The 17,134-nt window shown below is 41.5% G+C and overlaps 1 protein-coding gene across 1 annotated transcript in view; it reads right to left on the bottom strand.

Annotated features, from left to right (window-relative positions):
- MMP25 (matrix metallopeptidase 25) overlaps positions 1 to 17,134 on the bottom strand; it is a 157,961-nt gene that overhangs the window by 43,547 nt on the left and 97,280 nt on the right. Inside the window, exon 4 of the mRNA XM_086931713.1 lies at positions 11,382 to 11,665. Within this exon, the coding sequence (XP_086787839.1) occupies positions 11,382 to 11,665 (284 nt within the window). The remainder of the gene's footprint in view (positions 1 to 11,381; positions 11,666 to 17,134) is intronic.

The following is a 17,134-nucleotide window of genomic DNA, read 5'->3' as shown; positions in this document are numbered from 1 at the left end:
TAGAATTGCTGTGTTGACTTACATATAAAAAAAAGCCAGTGAGTCTAGGAAGTCAGAACTCAGAAAGGAGGCTTGAGACAAACTTGGAGGCTACTTGTGCTATGAAAAACCATGGGTCTTTTTGGAGTGTTAGTAACTCCCCTTTTTTAGGAGAGGACTGGCCATGATCTTGTACCTTCTATTTAATCAGCTGAAAGGATTGCCCATTTTAGTAAGATGTATGACAAAACTGAGTTTGCCTCTGTTACATTCTTTTCTGACAATCTACTGCATGAGTCATTGCCAGTTAATCCACTTTCATTTACATTCAAAGAGGTTACAGAAGCTATTAATACCAGTCCTAAGGCCCTAAGATTTGACTGAGTTCATATAGCCGTATAGTATATAATACTGATCTTTGGCCCCCACTATTAACAATTATATATAATATTGCGTGATATAGCAAGATTCTAGGGTCTTGTTCTCAATGTATTACAGTGCCAATCTTTAAGAAAGGTAACAGGTGATCATGGCTGTTGCTGACTGATCTCTTTGATTGCCTAGATAGTTAAAGGTGCAGGAAGAGTCCTAATAGACTGGCTGTCCATCTGGGCCCAAGATAAGAACATAATATCTGACTTTCAGTGTGGGTTCACTGTGGCCGAGGTGCTATAGACCATCTGATAATGAATTACTATATGGCAGCCAAACAAGGGTCCATTCAGATGGCACTTATGAATTTAAGCTTTGATTCTTACAGAGTAAATAGATCTACGCTCTGTTCGATTATGACATCCAAGGAAGTTGATGACACTATTGTACATTTTTTATGCCAACTGCATGCCTGGGTGAGATATGATACTGGGGCATAGTGTTCCGATTTAGTCAATTCAAGTATGGTCAGTGAGCATGATTGTATACTTGATAATTTCTTTGAATTTTATATATTAACGAATTGGGCATTTTTCGACTAAGTACAGTATGGACTTGCCTCTAGTAGGAACCCGTCCCACCCCTGTGTTGCTCTAAGCTGATGATAAGGTTCCTATTTCAAGAACAACCAATATTATTAATAATCTCTTTTGATTTTTATGGATGGACTTGAACATTTCACCAGTTTCACCATGACGTTAACCGTGATCGGTGGATCAAATTCGACCAGAACTAGTTCTTATAGAGTTGAAGGCCAAATTCTTGGCAGAGTTGCATTTTGCTCATATTTAGGAATCCCTTTTGATTACCACATAAAGTGGCATTATCTTTTATCAGTTAGAAGGCAACAGTTTGTAAGGTTCATATGGGGAATTTTTGATTTTGCACTAAAATAGGCCCGAATTTATAATGCTAAATGCAATGCCATTGTTAGTTATGGAGCCAGGTATTCGGTCGCCTTTAGAAATTAATCTTTTTTTTAAATGCATGGATTTACCTATTTAAATTCTATATTTTATGTACCTTATGCATCTGTTATTGTTTGTTTTAGTTATATGTTTTTAAAGAAAATAGTGAACAATGATTTAAAGATTTATTGATTGAATGATCGAGTAAGAGGGTTCTCCAAGGGTGCACCCTACAAGGATGGCATGGGGCTACTGGGAATCCTAAAACGACTTGTTGCAGGCAGCTTCAGTCAATCAGAGGACCTACATCTGGGGATAACCTTTTCTCCTCTTTAAAATATGGCTGGATCCGCCCGCAGTGGAAGATGGATCCATTGGCTTGATCTTTCACTATGGCTCTCTCCCTTCACAGTCACAAAGAGTCAGAGTTTGTGCCTGTACTAAGTAAGGAGAGTGCGTTTTTTTCATCATTTGGCGGACTGTCACTCTCGGTGCTAAGCGCACACAATTAATGGGGACCCACAGTGCAGAAAGAAACAGTGCTCTCAATACACAGTACAATCCCAGCTATCCAAAAAAGAAAATGGCTGAAGTTCAGTATGCAAGATCTTCTATTTCTATGATATTTATTTACATTGCCAGCCGTAAGAGTCCGACAAGGCAACCACTTCAATACGGATCAATGGCTTTCATAGAGATGTTGCATTCAATGTGGAATAGAAACACTGCAGAAGTGTTGCAAAGGGTAATGTTATATATAATGAAAAAGTAAAGCCTTTTTAATCTATGAAAAAGAAGGGTTTAAAATAGATTTTTTTTTATAATTTATTTAAAAACTTCCAATATCATTTATTAATGTATGTTTAAGGGCTGTAGGAGGTGGACACATCCAACAATCAATTGTGCAGGCGAGTGATAGATGTTGATTACTACCTAATTAATTGCATTAAAAAAATTGCGGCAACCCGTGCAGACACTTTTTCAGTGTCATTAATTTATCCTTCCAGATACAGCTTGGCCTGAGGTTTAAATAATTTAAAGCACCCATCTTTGACATAACCAGCAGTTATTTATTGTCCCTGCTCACAGCCACAGCCCATGCAGGTAAGTGCGGTGGGCCCGGGTCCGGGGTGGGGGGGGATTTCGACAGATGGTGACAAGGGAAAATTGATTATTTATGCCCCCCACCCGGCCTCACCGCTCTTACCTGCACTGGCCGTGGCTGACTGCTCACCTGCAGCAGACAACCAGCTACAAACCAAAACTTTCAGAATTTCTGGATTTTTCATTTAATGTCAGTTAAATATTTAAACTATGGCCCCCATCGGATGCACCTGCATGCTTTGGAGTGGTACTTTCCACAGAGCACTACAAATGGCATTTCAAGCACCCAAAATCTACCTGATAGCTTCTGCTAAAGATGAGCAAGAACCCAAAAAACAGAAATGCAAGTACTGGCTCCACCAGAGCAGGGGACAAACATGTTTCTACTTGTGAGTAATTCAAAAACACTATGAACTGCATCTACTAGAATGCAATCTCAGAAGTGGTGCTGTCTTGCAGGCCATGTGCTCCCTTTCCCCTGTTAGGCTTCTCCAAGAGTCATCTGGTTGACGAATAATGGGATGTAAAAATCACGTGGTGTCCCACACTACAAGTCCCAATGCTCAACTAAAGTACTACTATATGGATATTGTTGTGAATCTGACAGTAAAACATATACAGACCTATCTGGGACTACTCAGGTACGGAAAAGGCAAGAGGTAAGAGGTTCTGGTACATCAAAATAAAGCGAATATTCGTTTTTCTGACGGCAAGAAGACGAAACAGGCAACGCTGTCCAAGCAAGGAGCAGGGAGGCCGGTGTACATTTTAAAGAAGTAAGTCTGAATCCTCATAAAGACGGGAGTTCAACTCCTGAGTCCTTATGTGCCAGTGAATGCAGCAGAAGAAAGCTTGTGTTTTCAGTGATCCGCTTACTTTATGAATGAAATACCATTAAGAAGTATTCTCTTTCAAATCGGTGGCTCCCCTGGACAGTGTGTACCACCGCACTTACTATTGCTCAAGTCAGTTGCCATTATCCTCATAAGAAGCACTGATAGCCAACAGACCCACATAATTGAAGGTATCCTGAGGCAGCACAAACTCCAAAATACCACTGAGTTCAAAACAAATTATTTTAATTTCGAGAATCTGTCCTGAAGAAGGTGTTTGTATAAGAAAAAAGCCCGAAACGCTGTGTCGACATTTTTCTGATTCTTGTTTTATGTATTATGTTTTGCATTTTATAAATTGTGTATTTAATTGAGATGTGTACTCATCTATGTTTTTAATATATTGCTAAATCAAACAGTATGAGATATTAATAAAAAAAATGTATACACGCTTTTAACAAAAAACCTCTTGAGAACAGCCTCATTAATCCATTTTGTGCTAGAATTGTGTAAAAATGATAGAATAACTTGTGGGAGTTTACAATTTTGATGTACCAGAACCTCTTACCGCTTGCCTTTTCCGTACCTGAGTAGTCCCAGACAGGTCCGTTTATGTTTTACTGTCAGATTCACAACAATATACATACAGTAGTCCTTTAGTTGAGCACTGGGACTTGTAGTGTGGGACACCACGTGATTTTTATTCTCTTTCCCCCTGGTCCCAGACAAACCCAAACAGGGGGCCTCCTAATTTTTCTAGAATAGTGGGATGTACCTGCATGCTTTAAAGTGGTTCTTATTCTGATATACTACAAGCAGCTTGTCAAGAACCCCCAAATCCATCTTCTTCTTTCAGTCAAAGACAGGCAATAATGCAGATACCCCTGTCCAGAAATTCGAGCAGTGGCTATGTCGACTTTATTACTTGTGAGCAGGGCACAAGTCCTAAAAAAAGAAGTGGGGGGACGCTGACGTCACAACAGGAAGTGACATCAAAAAAGGTGGCTTGCCCATCAGACTCATGGCCTCCCCTCGCTCACCCCTTAGATGCGATTGCATCAGAGAAGCCAGCGCGTGAGCAGCATTCTGAATGAGCTCCGATCTCGCCCCAGAGAGGACAAAGAGTGAATGTGTGGCTCCATTTGCTCCATTTATCAAGCTCCTGGTAAAATAAGTGGGGGGACGCCGTCCACCTGCGTGGTACCCCGACTCAAGCCCTGCTTGTGAGTAGTTTAAAACCACTCTGAACGGCATCGACCAGAACACAATGGAAAAACTGGTGCTGATTTACTGGCAGTGTGCTCCCTCCCTCTTTGAAAATAGTTTTTTTGTGTTTTCAGGGTAGGGTGGAGGACTTCAAACACGAGGCAGACCTCATTCTGTCTTCTGAAGTATGCTGTTGGAATCTATTGTCTCACTAATCTCAAGGTTGAGGCCAGTGGCAGTGCCTCAAATAAGGCGCAGGAGCGTAGTCCCACTGCTCTTAGAGCAGTCCAAAAAAAGAAAAAGAAAATGATGATAACATGACGTTACATCATTTTATTGTTCACTGCTGACTCGGAGCCAGGTTAGCACGGACGGGGCTGGGCAGAGCAGGGGAAGGAGTGGTTTGCACTCCCTGAGTGGGCATGACGGTGTGGCCGGCCCTCCGGGGCCGACCAAACCGTCATGCGCAATTTGTATGTTCTCCACTAGGCTATACTGCACACCCTGGGTTGAGAACATGCACAGGCTTCCAGTCCTTCTCTGCGCACCGAAGCACGGCACTCAGACCAATCACAACGCTGCTGTAAAGCAGCGTCGTGATTGGCTGGGAGAGTCTGGGAACCTGGATGCGTCTGGCCATGCTGCCAGTGCACTAAAGAGAGAAGAGGATGGGGAAGAGGCAGCACATTCCCAGGTAAGCTTCTTTTATTTTTCACCCCCGCCTCACTACCCCTGTTCTGAGGCAGCCGCCACTGGTTAGATCATGACTTGGAATTATCTGTTTACCAGTTCCACAGAAGACTGGCAAACAGATAAACCTTGCAAGTTTATTTCTTAAATTTTTATAATTAACCATCTATATGGTGGACCTGGACCAGAAGGGGCGAGGGTGCATTGCATAGAAATAAAACTATCACAACTAGGTATACATTGAGAGGAGAAGGGAGGAGTATCAGTTTCGCAGCATTTCTTTAATCAACTGCATATTTAATGGAGAGTCCAAATATCCGTAAGGATCTTAGTCTAGTAATTGTCTGACAAGGTAGGCCTTGAGCTGTTTAGGGAACACAGAGGGTGTAGTGCAGGATCTATGTTGTAAGGTTTAGAGACAATGAGTTCCAGGTTATAGAGGCTTCACTATAGAAGTGCTACTTCGTTGCTGTTTCCAATTTCTGAATTTGGAGTTTTCAATGACAAGGGTTATTGGAACTTTTTGTTAGAAATTCCTTTGCAATCTGAGGTTACTTTGCTAAAAGCTATTTATCACCATCTGTCCAGGCTTCTAACCTTACTGTTGGACACAAGACTGGTCATCAAATACAACCTATTAACACTTGACAGGGTAGTGAAGTCAAGCAGTCTAAGGTTTAGTCAACGAGGTGGAGTGGGTTAGAGACGCGACACTCAACAGATATAATGTAACAAGTAATAAATCACCATCCAGAATCTTCTTTAATATGTAGAAAAGAAAGTACTTTAATATTATCACATGCAGTAAGGAAAAGGGATCACTGTACACAAGGTTCATTTAATCGGGCACTATGAGACCGTCTTTTCTGGTCAGTACTGTGGCCATTGGCCCCGTGGTTGGGGGAGTGTTGTGGTCCCTAGAAGAGGATATTTTCTGGTTCTCTTGGAATTCTCCCTCACAGCCAAATCTCACACTTACCCCACCCCAACACAAGTACACTCTTATCTCCCATCGGGGAACAATGAAAGAATACTTTTGGCCCCAATGTTGAATTTCGCAAAGTCCTTTCGCAGACTATGTGCACCTCTTCCTGGCTCAGGCCACCCTGCTCCAATGGTGTGCACTTGGCATGGTCCAACAACTGCACCACATGAACGAAAGGAAGGTACCAGCAGCCCCCACACAAGTCCAGTGGAAGTGCACGGTGTCGGAGCAGTGCACCTGGCGGCAGGATATGTTTAGTGTGTCTCCTAAGCGGTCGGTCAGCTCTCTTCCTCTCAGTAGGATGCAGGCATCCCTGCTGGGAAGTTCACCAAATTCTCCCCAGGATGCCAGACCCATAAATGACAATGGTAACTGGCTGGCAGTCAGTACCCCAACCCCAGAGCTCAAAGAAATCTCATAGATGCCACTGATGAGGGCCCAGGCCTCTGGTAATGAAACCTTGGTACACCGTCTGGAAGTTTCTGCCTCATCTTTATACCCAAGTGCAGACAGTCCTTTATTAGTCCAGCAGTTCAGTTTTATGACTGGTTTTTGGCAGATCTGCACTTTTGTGAATTCTGTACATACTGATCCAGCCATGGCCCTTGTGACAAAGGAGAGCTGGAAGCCTCCTCTCAGGATCACCCCAGAGCAAGAGCACAAAGGCAAGGGAGGCTGCCCAACTTAACTACCTGGTAATCTGTGGGAGAGGGAGCCCCTACCAGGGAACAGAGGGACGGTAAGGGCAGGGGAACTCCGTATCTTCCAAGGGACCTTCTCCAGCTGTCTTAAAAATCTCAGCAACACTTCCCTATCTGTCCTACTAAAAGAGGTCTATGGAGTGTTCTAGCGAAAGCCCTGCAGTTTACATTTGTAAAATGGGCTTTCCCTCCAAACCTCCATTTTCAGTACCATACAGAGTAAGCCTGAAACAAAATGGAACACACGGTGGCTGACGGGTGTGCCCACTAAATATTGAAGCCATACTATTGATGGAGCATAATATGAAAGACAGAATATCAAAAAGAAAATCTTGACAGGGAAGTAGGTTTAGATTTGCTGTACGTAACTCCTCATATGTATCTACGCTGTACATATAGCTTTAAGGTACGCAGAGGAGCAGTTAAGAATCATTAATATATACTACCATTTAGTCACTTACCTTTTGATGTTTTGTCCCTCAATATTTTGTCCTTGATATTCTTGTACCTTGATATTGTTGGTGTTGACATTACATAGTACAAAGCATACTGTCTCGCTCTCCACATGCATTCTTCACACACAAGCAAAGCGCAAATATGTAACATCTACACACTGCATCACTTTCTGTTACAAAAGAACAAAGGACCTTCTTATAGGGGACTGGCAGAGCAATTTCATATACAGAAGAGGCTGGTAGCTTCTATTGCAAAGCAGGCAACAGGGAAAAGACCAGCTTGCCCTATGACCATTTTTCTGCCATCACTGCCAGTCCACTACAGCCTTGGTAGATGACAGTAGGCACTCTTGTAAGAATGGCAGGTGCACTTGGTTTGCCTTCCTCACTACAGAGCCCAGCTCTGGGTCTCATTCCACATCACGAAAAAAGGCCTCAGTGCACAAGCATGCTCATCATGTGTGGTGAGGTGGTAGATCAAAATACTACAGCTTGATATGGGCATCTCTAGGTAGGGGTGCATGGTCCTGGGTCATGCTGAGGACCTTTCTCTGTCCCAACAAGTGCTTTGTTACTTCTGAGCCCCATTGAACCACCAAAGATGGTTCTGACTGTGATATGGTCCCAATAGAGATTATAAATTATGTGCGGGGTTTGGTTGATTCTACTAGCAAAATGAATCACCTTAGCAGCTGAGCATTGCGCTGAGTGGATCCATGAATGTCAGATAGGTCGATGCCAGTATTGTACTGTATTGTATTGTTAGTGCATTTATATAGCGCTTACTACTCCTGACGAGGTGTCAAAGTGCTTCTTCGGCGAGTAGTATTCTACTCAAGAACCCAAGAAGGATTAGTGGTGAATTTGCATAGTGAATGGCATTTACAAAATCTAGGCTTGAGACAGCTAAAAAATGTACTACAGATCTAAGATGGTCAGCAGAGATGAGGTGACAGGTCTTCTTCTGGGTGCGAAGTTAAAGATTTTGCCACCACTCTGTTGATTTGTGAGAATAATATGAGAGCTGAGCCTAGAGTGAATCCAAGGATTTGAACGATGGATCTGGTATAGATAAAAAAAAACTTTCAGCATCAAAGAGTTTAAAAGGTACATTGTGTCCCTGTATAAAGTGTGCTGCATTACTCAATAGCTACTACATTGATTTGTGTTGCTAGAAATGTAGAACTACTTTCAGCACTATGTAAGTAATTGTGAATACTTTATGTGAAACAGCACTTTAGAAACAATTACTGTAAGACACGCAGAACACAATGCAAGACAGTGACCTACGTTTCAAAATTGTTGTTTGCAGAAAATATAGAAAAACAATTAAATAATAGCTTCTCCACAGGGTGGTAAGAATGGTTTCTGTCCAAGGCCATTACTTCTCTAGAACCTTCCAGCTGTAGGAGCTGGTCAGTCATCTTGGCGTCCAGCTGACTTTTGTGTCATCCTTCCTTACCTCCGCCAAATGTAAATGTAAATGTACAGGAATTTATATAGCGCAAATCACCACTGGTTTCTAAGCGCTTGCTTAGGGAACCCGTCCTGGTATTCCCCTGTGTGATAACCCCGGCAGGGTATCTGCAAGGTGAAAGCCAGGCATCCCGCCGCGAGGGGCCGTTGTGGAGATTAAGCAAGCTAATGCCCAGAGTCGCAGAGTGTGAACCCGTGAGTCGAGTAGGCACCGGAGCGAGAATTGTCGAGTCCATGGACATTTTAGGACTCAAGACCCCGCCAAGCCGGGAATTGAACCCTGGTCCCGGGCTGACCTCTGCTTCCAGGTCTGCCTTCTCTAACCAGTGAGCCACACTTCTCCAAGAATAACAGATCTAACCTGGTCCACAACCTCTTTCTGTAACATTCCTATTTAAGAAGCTGTTGTTCACACTGGTTCACAAAGACTCAGGGAAAGGGTTATCAAGGTTTCATGCAACACAGCAAGTCAATTTGCTGGGCTGCAGTGTGCTGTGTGAAAGGGAGAAGGCAGGAATGTGCCATATTTACCATTATATGGCACATTCCTACTCACTGCCTGCGCCGGGACCAGGGTTCAATTCCCCGCCTCGGCGGGTCTTGGGCTCAAAATTCCACGGACCTGATAATTCTCGCTTCGTGCCTATTCCATTCATGGAGTCCCACTCTGCAAATCTGGGCAATAGCTTGCTTAATCTCCACAACGGCCCCCACAACGCTAATGATGCCTGGCCTCCACCTTGGGGGTGTCCAGGAGTGGACGCCTCACAGGGAAAGCCAGGAGGGGTTCCACAGCGGTATTCGTACAAGCGCCTTGAGACCCTTGCGGGTGAGTAGTCTGCTATACAAGTATCAATTTACAGGCAGGATTGTTTTGTGCAGGAAGGTATACCATTCTGGACAAAAACAGCCCTATGAGGCTTGTTCCTCTGTCTCATTGTGCTGCAGAACGCGGCACACTTACAAATAGGAATCAAGGAGGACAAATAAAGATATTTACCCTTGTTGTACCGCCCCAGGGAAGGCATAGCATTTCTGACGCATTCCCAGGTTTACCAGTATTGAGGACAGAGTAATGCAAAGCCGACTTGCACTGCCTTGCGTTACTCCAGATTTACCAAGCAACGCAGGGACATGCAAGGTGGCCTTGAGCCGCTTGGTAAATCTAACCTAGGTATTGCGTTGCCCTTGAGACACAATGCGCGATGCAAGGGAAACGCAATACCATGATAAATCAGCCCTCTGTCTTTACCAACTCTCAGGGCCTCTCTGTATCTCAGATAGTTTGGCATAGACCAAGGTCTCAGTGTACCTTTCATACTCAGGGCACAAGCGGCATGTTAGGATTCCATCACCAACGATTTTGCCTTATCCATTTCAACTGGCACTGTGCGGGAATATTGGACTTGAATACTGTATTTTATTTTTTGGAAGCAGGACTCCATTCTCTGCATGGAAATGAGGCACAGAGCAAGCTCTTTTGGGCTGTGACTGTGGTTATTGAGAACATTTGAATAGGGGGAGACTGTGTTTCTAGTTCTGATGGATCACTCGGTCATATTTTAGCAGAATGCGACACAGGATACAGAGGGGGCTGTGCATATTTGGCAACCAGTATTTTAAGTATAAGGGGTGTTTTTCCTCAAATCAATTAGTCTGCACCCTGAGGCTTCTAATAGGAGAATAGGCATTCCACCAGAAGCAGGAACCATTGTCTCTCTTCAAGGGTCAGGGTTCTCATCAATGTTGTTTATATCAGAACTTTATAAGATAGCCAAATGCCTGGTAATTGGTATGTTATGTTTTGAAGTATTTATAAAGCACACCTTCCGCCATTTACATTTCTCTTTGTCATATCTTTGAGGGTAACACTGAACTCTATTTTGGGCCTTGATGTTCAATGCAGGAGGTAAACACAATACTCAATCATATTCCAAATAGGATGAAAATGAGTAAAATAATTCACAGAACAAATATTTTTTCTTCAGGGGTGTTGGTACTAAGTCAAGATGTACTATACCTGTCTACAGTGAAAACGCTAAAGCTGGGCAATGCATAAAGTAGTAGCAGAGAATACCATTTCAAATGCACTGCATTGGCTTCTGTGCAGAGAGGCATCTTGACTGATTATTTCTCAAAACAAGGTATCATACAATATACTCCAGTGAAAACGGCCCAATTATGTAAGTGACAAAGGGTCTGATTTAGAGTTTGGCAGACTGGTTACTCCTTCATAAACATGGCAGGTATCCTGTCAGCCTCATTATTGTAGGATATGATGCACTTCTTTTTTTTTTTTAAACCGAAGTTTATTTAACAGACGAACGTGATGAATGAGCAAGTGAGGAAGCATCAATGGGGCACCATTAGTTCATCCTTCTTGTGAGCCTGTTAATCTTGTCTTCCGGAAGTGATGTCCATCAACACAACCTGTCCGCCAAACCCTAAATCAGGATAGAGTGGGTTTGTAGAAACCCACTAGCTCTGGTTAGGCTGTTCCTTTTGCCCCAAGATTCAGAGCTTCTCTTTCACCTTGGCTTCACAGTTTGTCTGCATGCATGCTGGTAATTCTCCAAACTTGTGTTTTATAAAATTATGGAACAAAGAACTACCTGCTGAGTTGTAGGTCCAGGTCTCATCATCGTCAAAATGGGTGTCTCCTGAAATGGGGTGCTCGCCAGGAAAGAAAGCATGAGCCAACGTGCCCCCTGGGCCATCAAAGGGGTAGCCATCCTCATGGTAGGACTTGTTGAAGTCGATGAGGATGTCCGAGCTGTCTGTTGATGTCTCTTGGAAGGTGATGCGTGATGAGTTGCTCCAGACTCTTAGGGCGTAGTACATCAGGGTGCGGATGGTGTCCTTGGGGAGAGTGGAGACCTGAGGGAAGCTACGCACCCTACATCAGAGAGAGAAAATGTTTAGCGATAGATGGTGACCTCCTATGTTAATGCACCACAGATATATATACCCACTATTGCAGAGACCCCTTAATGCTGCCTTGGAAGCTTACTACTTTTGCCACATCAGTCATCTCCACTGCACCAGTGACCCTGCTATCTAGACCTGGAGACTCCATACCCATGACTACAGTGGATCCATGTTCACGGCACACACATCCCATACCTTCTACCCCAGAGATCGCCTACATACTCACAAGGTCTTCCTGGTACTTGGACTTCCCTGTTTTCTGCCCAAGTGAATCTCATCCTGATCCTTCAGAGATCACTTTGCACAGTGATCAAGAGACAACAACCTTTCTTGTTCCTAAAGAGACTGCTAAAACCTCGGTTCACAAATATTACTTAACCCACTGACCCATAAACCACCTGCTGTAGAGGCCTCAAACCGGCTCTAATGCTGCCCGGAGATTCTTTGCCCATTGCCCGTAGAGGTCCTGTATCCCCTGCCCGTGGCACCTCTTTGTCCACTGCTCCATGAAAATGTTAGGTACCTGTAACAGTGATGTTGCGGCTTGTATCTTTCATAGATTCACTCGCTATTATTAAATCTATCAGCTTGTGCCTTGTCACATCAACTATAGGGATGTCTTAATGACTCAATGTGTTAGCCTCAATTCTATCTCGGAATTCTTTCCCCTTAATTGTTGTTTATCTTTGGAAATGTGCACGCTTCTACATTTGAAAACATGCATGTTGTTTTCCTATCTCACTGAGAGGTTGGGTGATTCACAATAGAATACATAATTGATGCAAGCTGCTGTTGCAATTAAGTAACCTTCTTTTGTAGCCTGAATCCTACTGTAGATTCATGTGTTTCCTACGGACTTGCAAGTATTATTCCTCCTACTATGGAGGGGGTGTGGAGTTGTAGTTGCAAACAGGTTTCCTAGTATTGCCTTGGAGTTATGTAGAGTTTATGAATTGTTGTTTTCGTTATTGTATTGTAATTGCTTTTATAAAGCGCTTAATACCCCTGACATTGAAGCACTTTACGCCAGGCAGCACACTGCTTAGGAACCCAAAGTTAGTGGTTAGTGCAGTGTTATTAGTTATCGTTGGCTATTGGAATTGGTCCTGTGCCCTCAAGCAAGCCATTCCACACATTCACGCCACACTCTTTGTGGCAGATTAAGTTAATAGTGTTGGTGGTCAGTCAAAATATCGATTTTTAAATATCGAAGCACATTTATATCGGGTTTTAAATATCGTAGGGACAGAATATCGAAATCAAGAATATCGACAACCAGAATATCGAAGTTAAGGTAAGAAATATTGATGTTGCAAATATCGATGTTAGTAATATCGATATTTATATGAGTGTTATGTATTTTAGTACGTATTTTATATGTATGTATTCTATATTTTTTGTTAAGTATTGTACTGTTTTTTTAAATATATGTATACATTTTTTAGAAATTAGAAAAAAAAATTAAAGAAAATTTTGTGTTTCAGTAACGTAGCGGGTTGTGGGTTTATAGGGGAATAGGGTGGGAAGTAATTTAATTATAGTAAATTAAATGATAATTTTTAGGAATTATTAGTTAATTTTAATGTTTTATTTCTGTAGTGGGTTGTGGGTTTATAGGGGAATAGGATGGGAAGTAATTTAATTTTAATTAAGTAATTATACATTTTGTATTATTATTAATAATGTATTTTTAGTTAATTATTAATTGGTATTTAATTATTATTAATTGATCATTATTTTATTTGTATTAATTTATTATTGGAGTGGGTTGTGGGTTTATAGGGGAATAGGGTGGGAAGTAAATTATTTGTAATTAAGTAATTAATTAAGAAAAATTGAGTATTGCTAATAATTGTTTTTGTTAATTATTAATTGGTTAGTTAATTCTCATTAAATATTATTTATTGGTATCGATAATTATTTGTGTGAAGTAATAATTGGTTATTTTTTATTAAATATTATTTATTGGTATTGGTAATTAATGTTTTGTTAATTATTACTTGATTATTACTTTGTATTACACATTATGTATTGTTATTGATAAAACATGTTTTCTTTATTAGTTGCAAATTAATTTTATTAATTGATTAATTGAAAATGTATTTAATTGTGTATCATTTTATGTGGAGTGTAGTGTGTGTTTATTGGGGAATAGGGTGGGAAGTATTTAATATTAAAGTAATTATTATTTTTGATATATTTGTAGTTATTTATTTTTTCTAAATTTATTAATGAATCATTATTTAATTACAATATTCATGTCATGTATAAGTATTTTATTTTTAACATCTACGTTGTCCAACGCTTTCCCTACTGTTGCACTCACTGGAGTGGGAATAGTAATTTTTACCCTACGCTATCCAGCGCTTTCCCTACTGTTGCACTCTCTAGAGTGGGAATAGTAATGTTTACCCCCACCCTATCCAACGCTTTCCCTACTGATGCACTCTCTGGAGTGGGAATAGAAATTTTACCCCTACACTATCCAACACTTTCCCTACTGTTGCACTCACTGGAGTGGGAATAGTAATTTTTACCCCTACACTATCCAGCGCTTTCCCTAATGTTGCATTATGTGGAGTAAATATATATATTAATTTATATGTATATGTTTATTTTAACATATGTATTAGTTATTATTTTTAAATGTTTTATTATTTCGAACTATATTTCTTTTAATTATATATATTATTTACTTATTTTTACATTGTTATTAAAACATTAAAAAAAACGATATTTTTAACATCAATATTTTTGCACTTACCTTTATGTACATTGGACTTCGACATTTTTGACTTCAATATTTCTGTGTCGATATTTTTGTAGGTCGATTTTCTGTCCTTTGCTATTCTGTCAGACATTCGTGTGCCTAATTCTCCATCAGTTTGGAGACTGAGAATTTGGAACTAAAGTTGGAAACTTTAAGGTTTGGGTGACAAGAAAACGGGAAAGTGGCTTCGGCAAGATTAGGGTTGAGGTTTGTCCTGGCAATAGTGTGTAAAAGGGTTTTCAACTGTGAGAGTCATATAGCAGGTCAACTATTTGAATACACAAGTCTACATTATCTCAAATGGTGACAAGATTAATGTGTTAAGATTCACAAGCAGATCCCAAGGTGCTGTGTTGGTAGTGATTTTGTTGGTGTTATCCTTTTAAATCCCACTACCAGGTTAACAGAAGCGTTAGTGAGAAAGCCAGGTTAGACATAAAACTCACCTAGGTATTAGCCATTCCATTAGAGCACGTTGACATAGGTGGGTGAAGGTTTTTACTCTTACAGGTATGGCGCTAATCCAAGTAAGTACACAGAGTTTACGGAAAGAGGGTCCAGATGCCCGGCTTGTGTGTCTGGTAGCGGGGCTTAAATCAGTGGAGACAAATGGTTTAGCTGCTGTCCTTCATGCAGCGTCTCTTTCCCTTGTAAACTAGCAATGCAGCAAAACCTTTTTTGCTAAGTGGAGTTGGTGTACTGCGATCACCTGTACTCCAGCTTCTAATGTTGAGCGATTTCAATCATGAACCGTTTACACTTTGCCATGTGGCATGATCTTGTTGTAGGATGTACTGCTACATTGCACACATCTGTGCCCCTCTGGTGGAATGCTACATATCTGCTTAGTATGATTTCAGGAGCTCCTTCCTGGATACACTATCCTGGATACACTATTGTTATCCCGCGAAATGTCAGAAAGCATTGACGATTTGTTATCTTTCGTTGAGATCGAGCAAGGTTACATAGACTCTTACAGGTATAGCCATACTCCAAGTATGTACACATAGTTTAGCGAAGAAGTACAGGCACCCACAGTTTACATATCTTAATTGTGCGAACAACCAAGAAATTCCGCAACGCCGCGGATTGCAGAATTTTTGGCAATTCCTCGTTTTCCGTGGAACGCGAAATTACCCAAATTCCGACCGCAGAATGGAATTTACCTCCCAGGCCTAGTCTCATCATGGTGCAATGAATATCAGGGTGACTGTGTAGTGTATGATCTTGCTGGCGTCCTGTGAAATCTGGGGGGATTGGTGAGAAAGTGTTTTCAAATGTCTTTAACAATTCTTCAAGAATACATTACTCTTGACTGGTTGTTGTGGGTATTTGGTTCTGTGATCTTACATATTTTCTTTTCTTTTCTTACAAATAAGTATATTAATAGCATCCCTCCACTACCGACAGACCTGTGTTACAACTTTTACATGTAGTTCCCAGTGGGAGTGTCTGCAATTCAGCACTTAGCCTGTCTGCTTGTATGTTATGTACTAATCTGGTGGGTGTTCTACTCATATCTGCATTTTGCTGTGCAGTGCCCACTGTAAATTCTCTTCTGCTACCTCCGGTAGGTGAAGAACAAATGACCCTTCTTATTTCAGTAAAAAGACATGTGTTTTTTTCTGTTGGGTCTGGTGGCTCAGTGGACTAATGCATCCACTGCAAGGGCCTGTGTTCAACCTCAAGGCCACAGGTTCAAATCCCGGCGGGTCCCCTCAGTCTTTCATCCTTCTCTGTTCGATAAAATGAGTACCATTGAGTTGGGTAACAATAAGCAGCTGTTATTCAGACCCAAGATACCTATGGGTGAACGTGCGCTATACAAATACAGGTTATGTTTTCTGTATCAGCACTACTTTGTCCTGTATAAGTGCCAAATGCCTTGAGTTTTACTACACTGATATTTAGGTCAGAGTCCTTTACGCCCCACCTACAATAAATACTTAATCTGTACCAATCTAGGTCCCCACTCTCTAAGGGATGCATCTACTGCTATGTTCACACTGGTACTGGGGCCTGAAAAAGATTCTTACCTCTACTTTCTTGTAGACTGTTGTCACCTTTTTTCTGAAACCGCCACTATATTCATCCATTCACTCAGTCTCTATGGCCATTGTCTTTTGAACCAATTTTGAAGTGGGCACATGGATTCTCTCACACCAATGTCATCAGTTGAATATGCGATACTATCAAACACATCTTTACGGCTAACCTCACTTTGTTAGTAATAGTAAAGGTGGAATGCTATTATCAAAGTTGCGAAGCTCTCCACAAGGAAGCTAGACAAATCCGGCATTATGTTTATATCCACCTCAAGGATGTCTTGTTGGATTTCTTTACATTTACTGTCAAGCCCAACAGAAACCAAATAGCTGAATTGTTCTGTTTGTCATTTGTCATTTTTGAAACTTGGATGCTGTGATGATTTGCTTGCTGAAGGGGACCGATCTCCAAGCTTGCTTGTCTATGCGAATATCCTAGAATTGATAACAAATGCCCGGCTCTCCACTCACCTGGAACAGTACATCCTCATGATTGGCTTCCCTCAGCAGTTCTGCCCCGATGGGACAATAAAGGCAGTTTGCCTCCCTAGCCCTTCACACCCATTTTACCACAAGTATACTGATGGTACTCAGCGCTACATCAGCATTTCCACTGTGGCAG

This window comes from Lissotriton vulgaris, chromosome 7 (assembly GCF_964263255.1).
Source record: "Lissotriton vulgaris chromosome 7, aLisVul1.2, whole genome shotgun sequence".
Taxonomy (NCBI): Eukaryota; Metazoa; Chordata; class Amphibia; order Caudata; family Salamandridae; genus Lissotriton; species Lissotriton vulgaris.
Note: the sequence above shows the minus strand (reverse complement) of the source record. Positions and strands in the feature narration are given on the sequence as shown.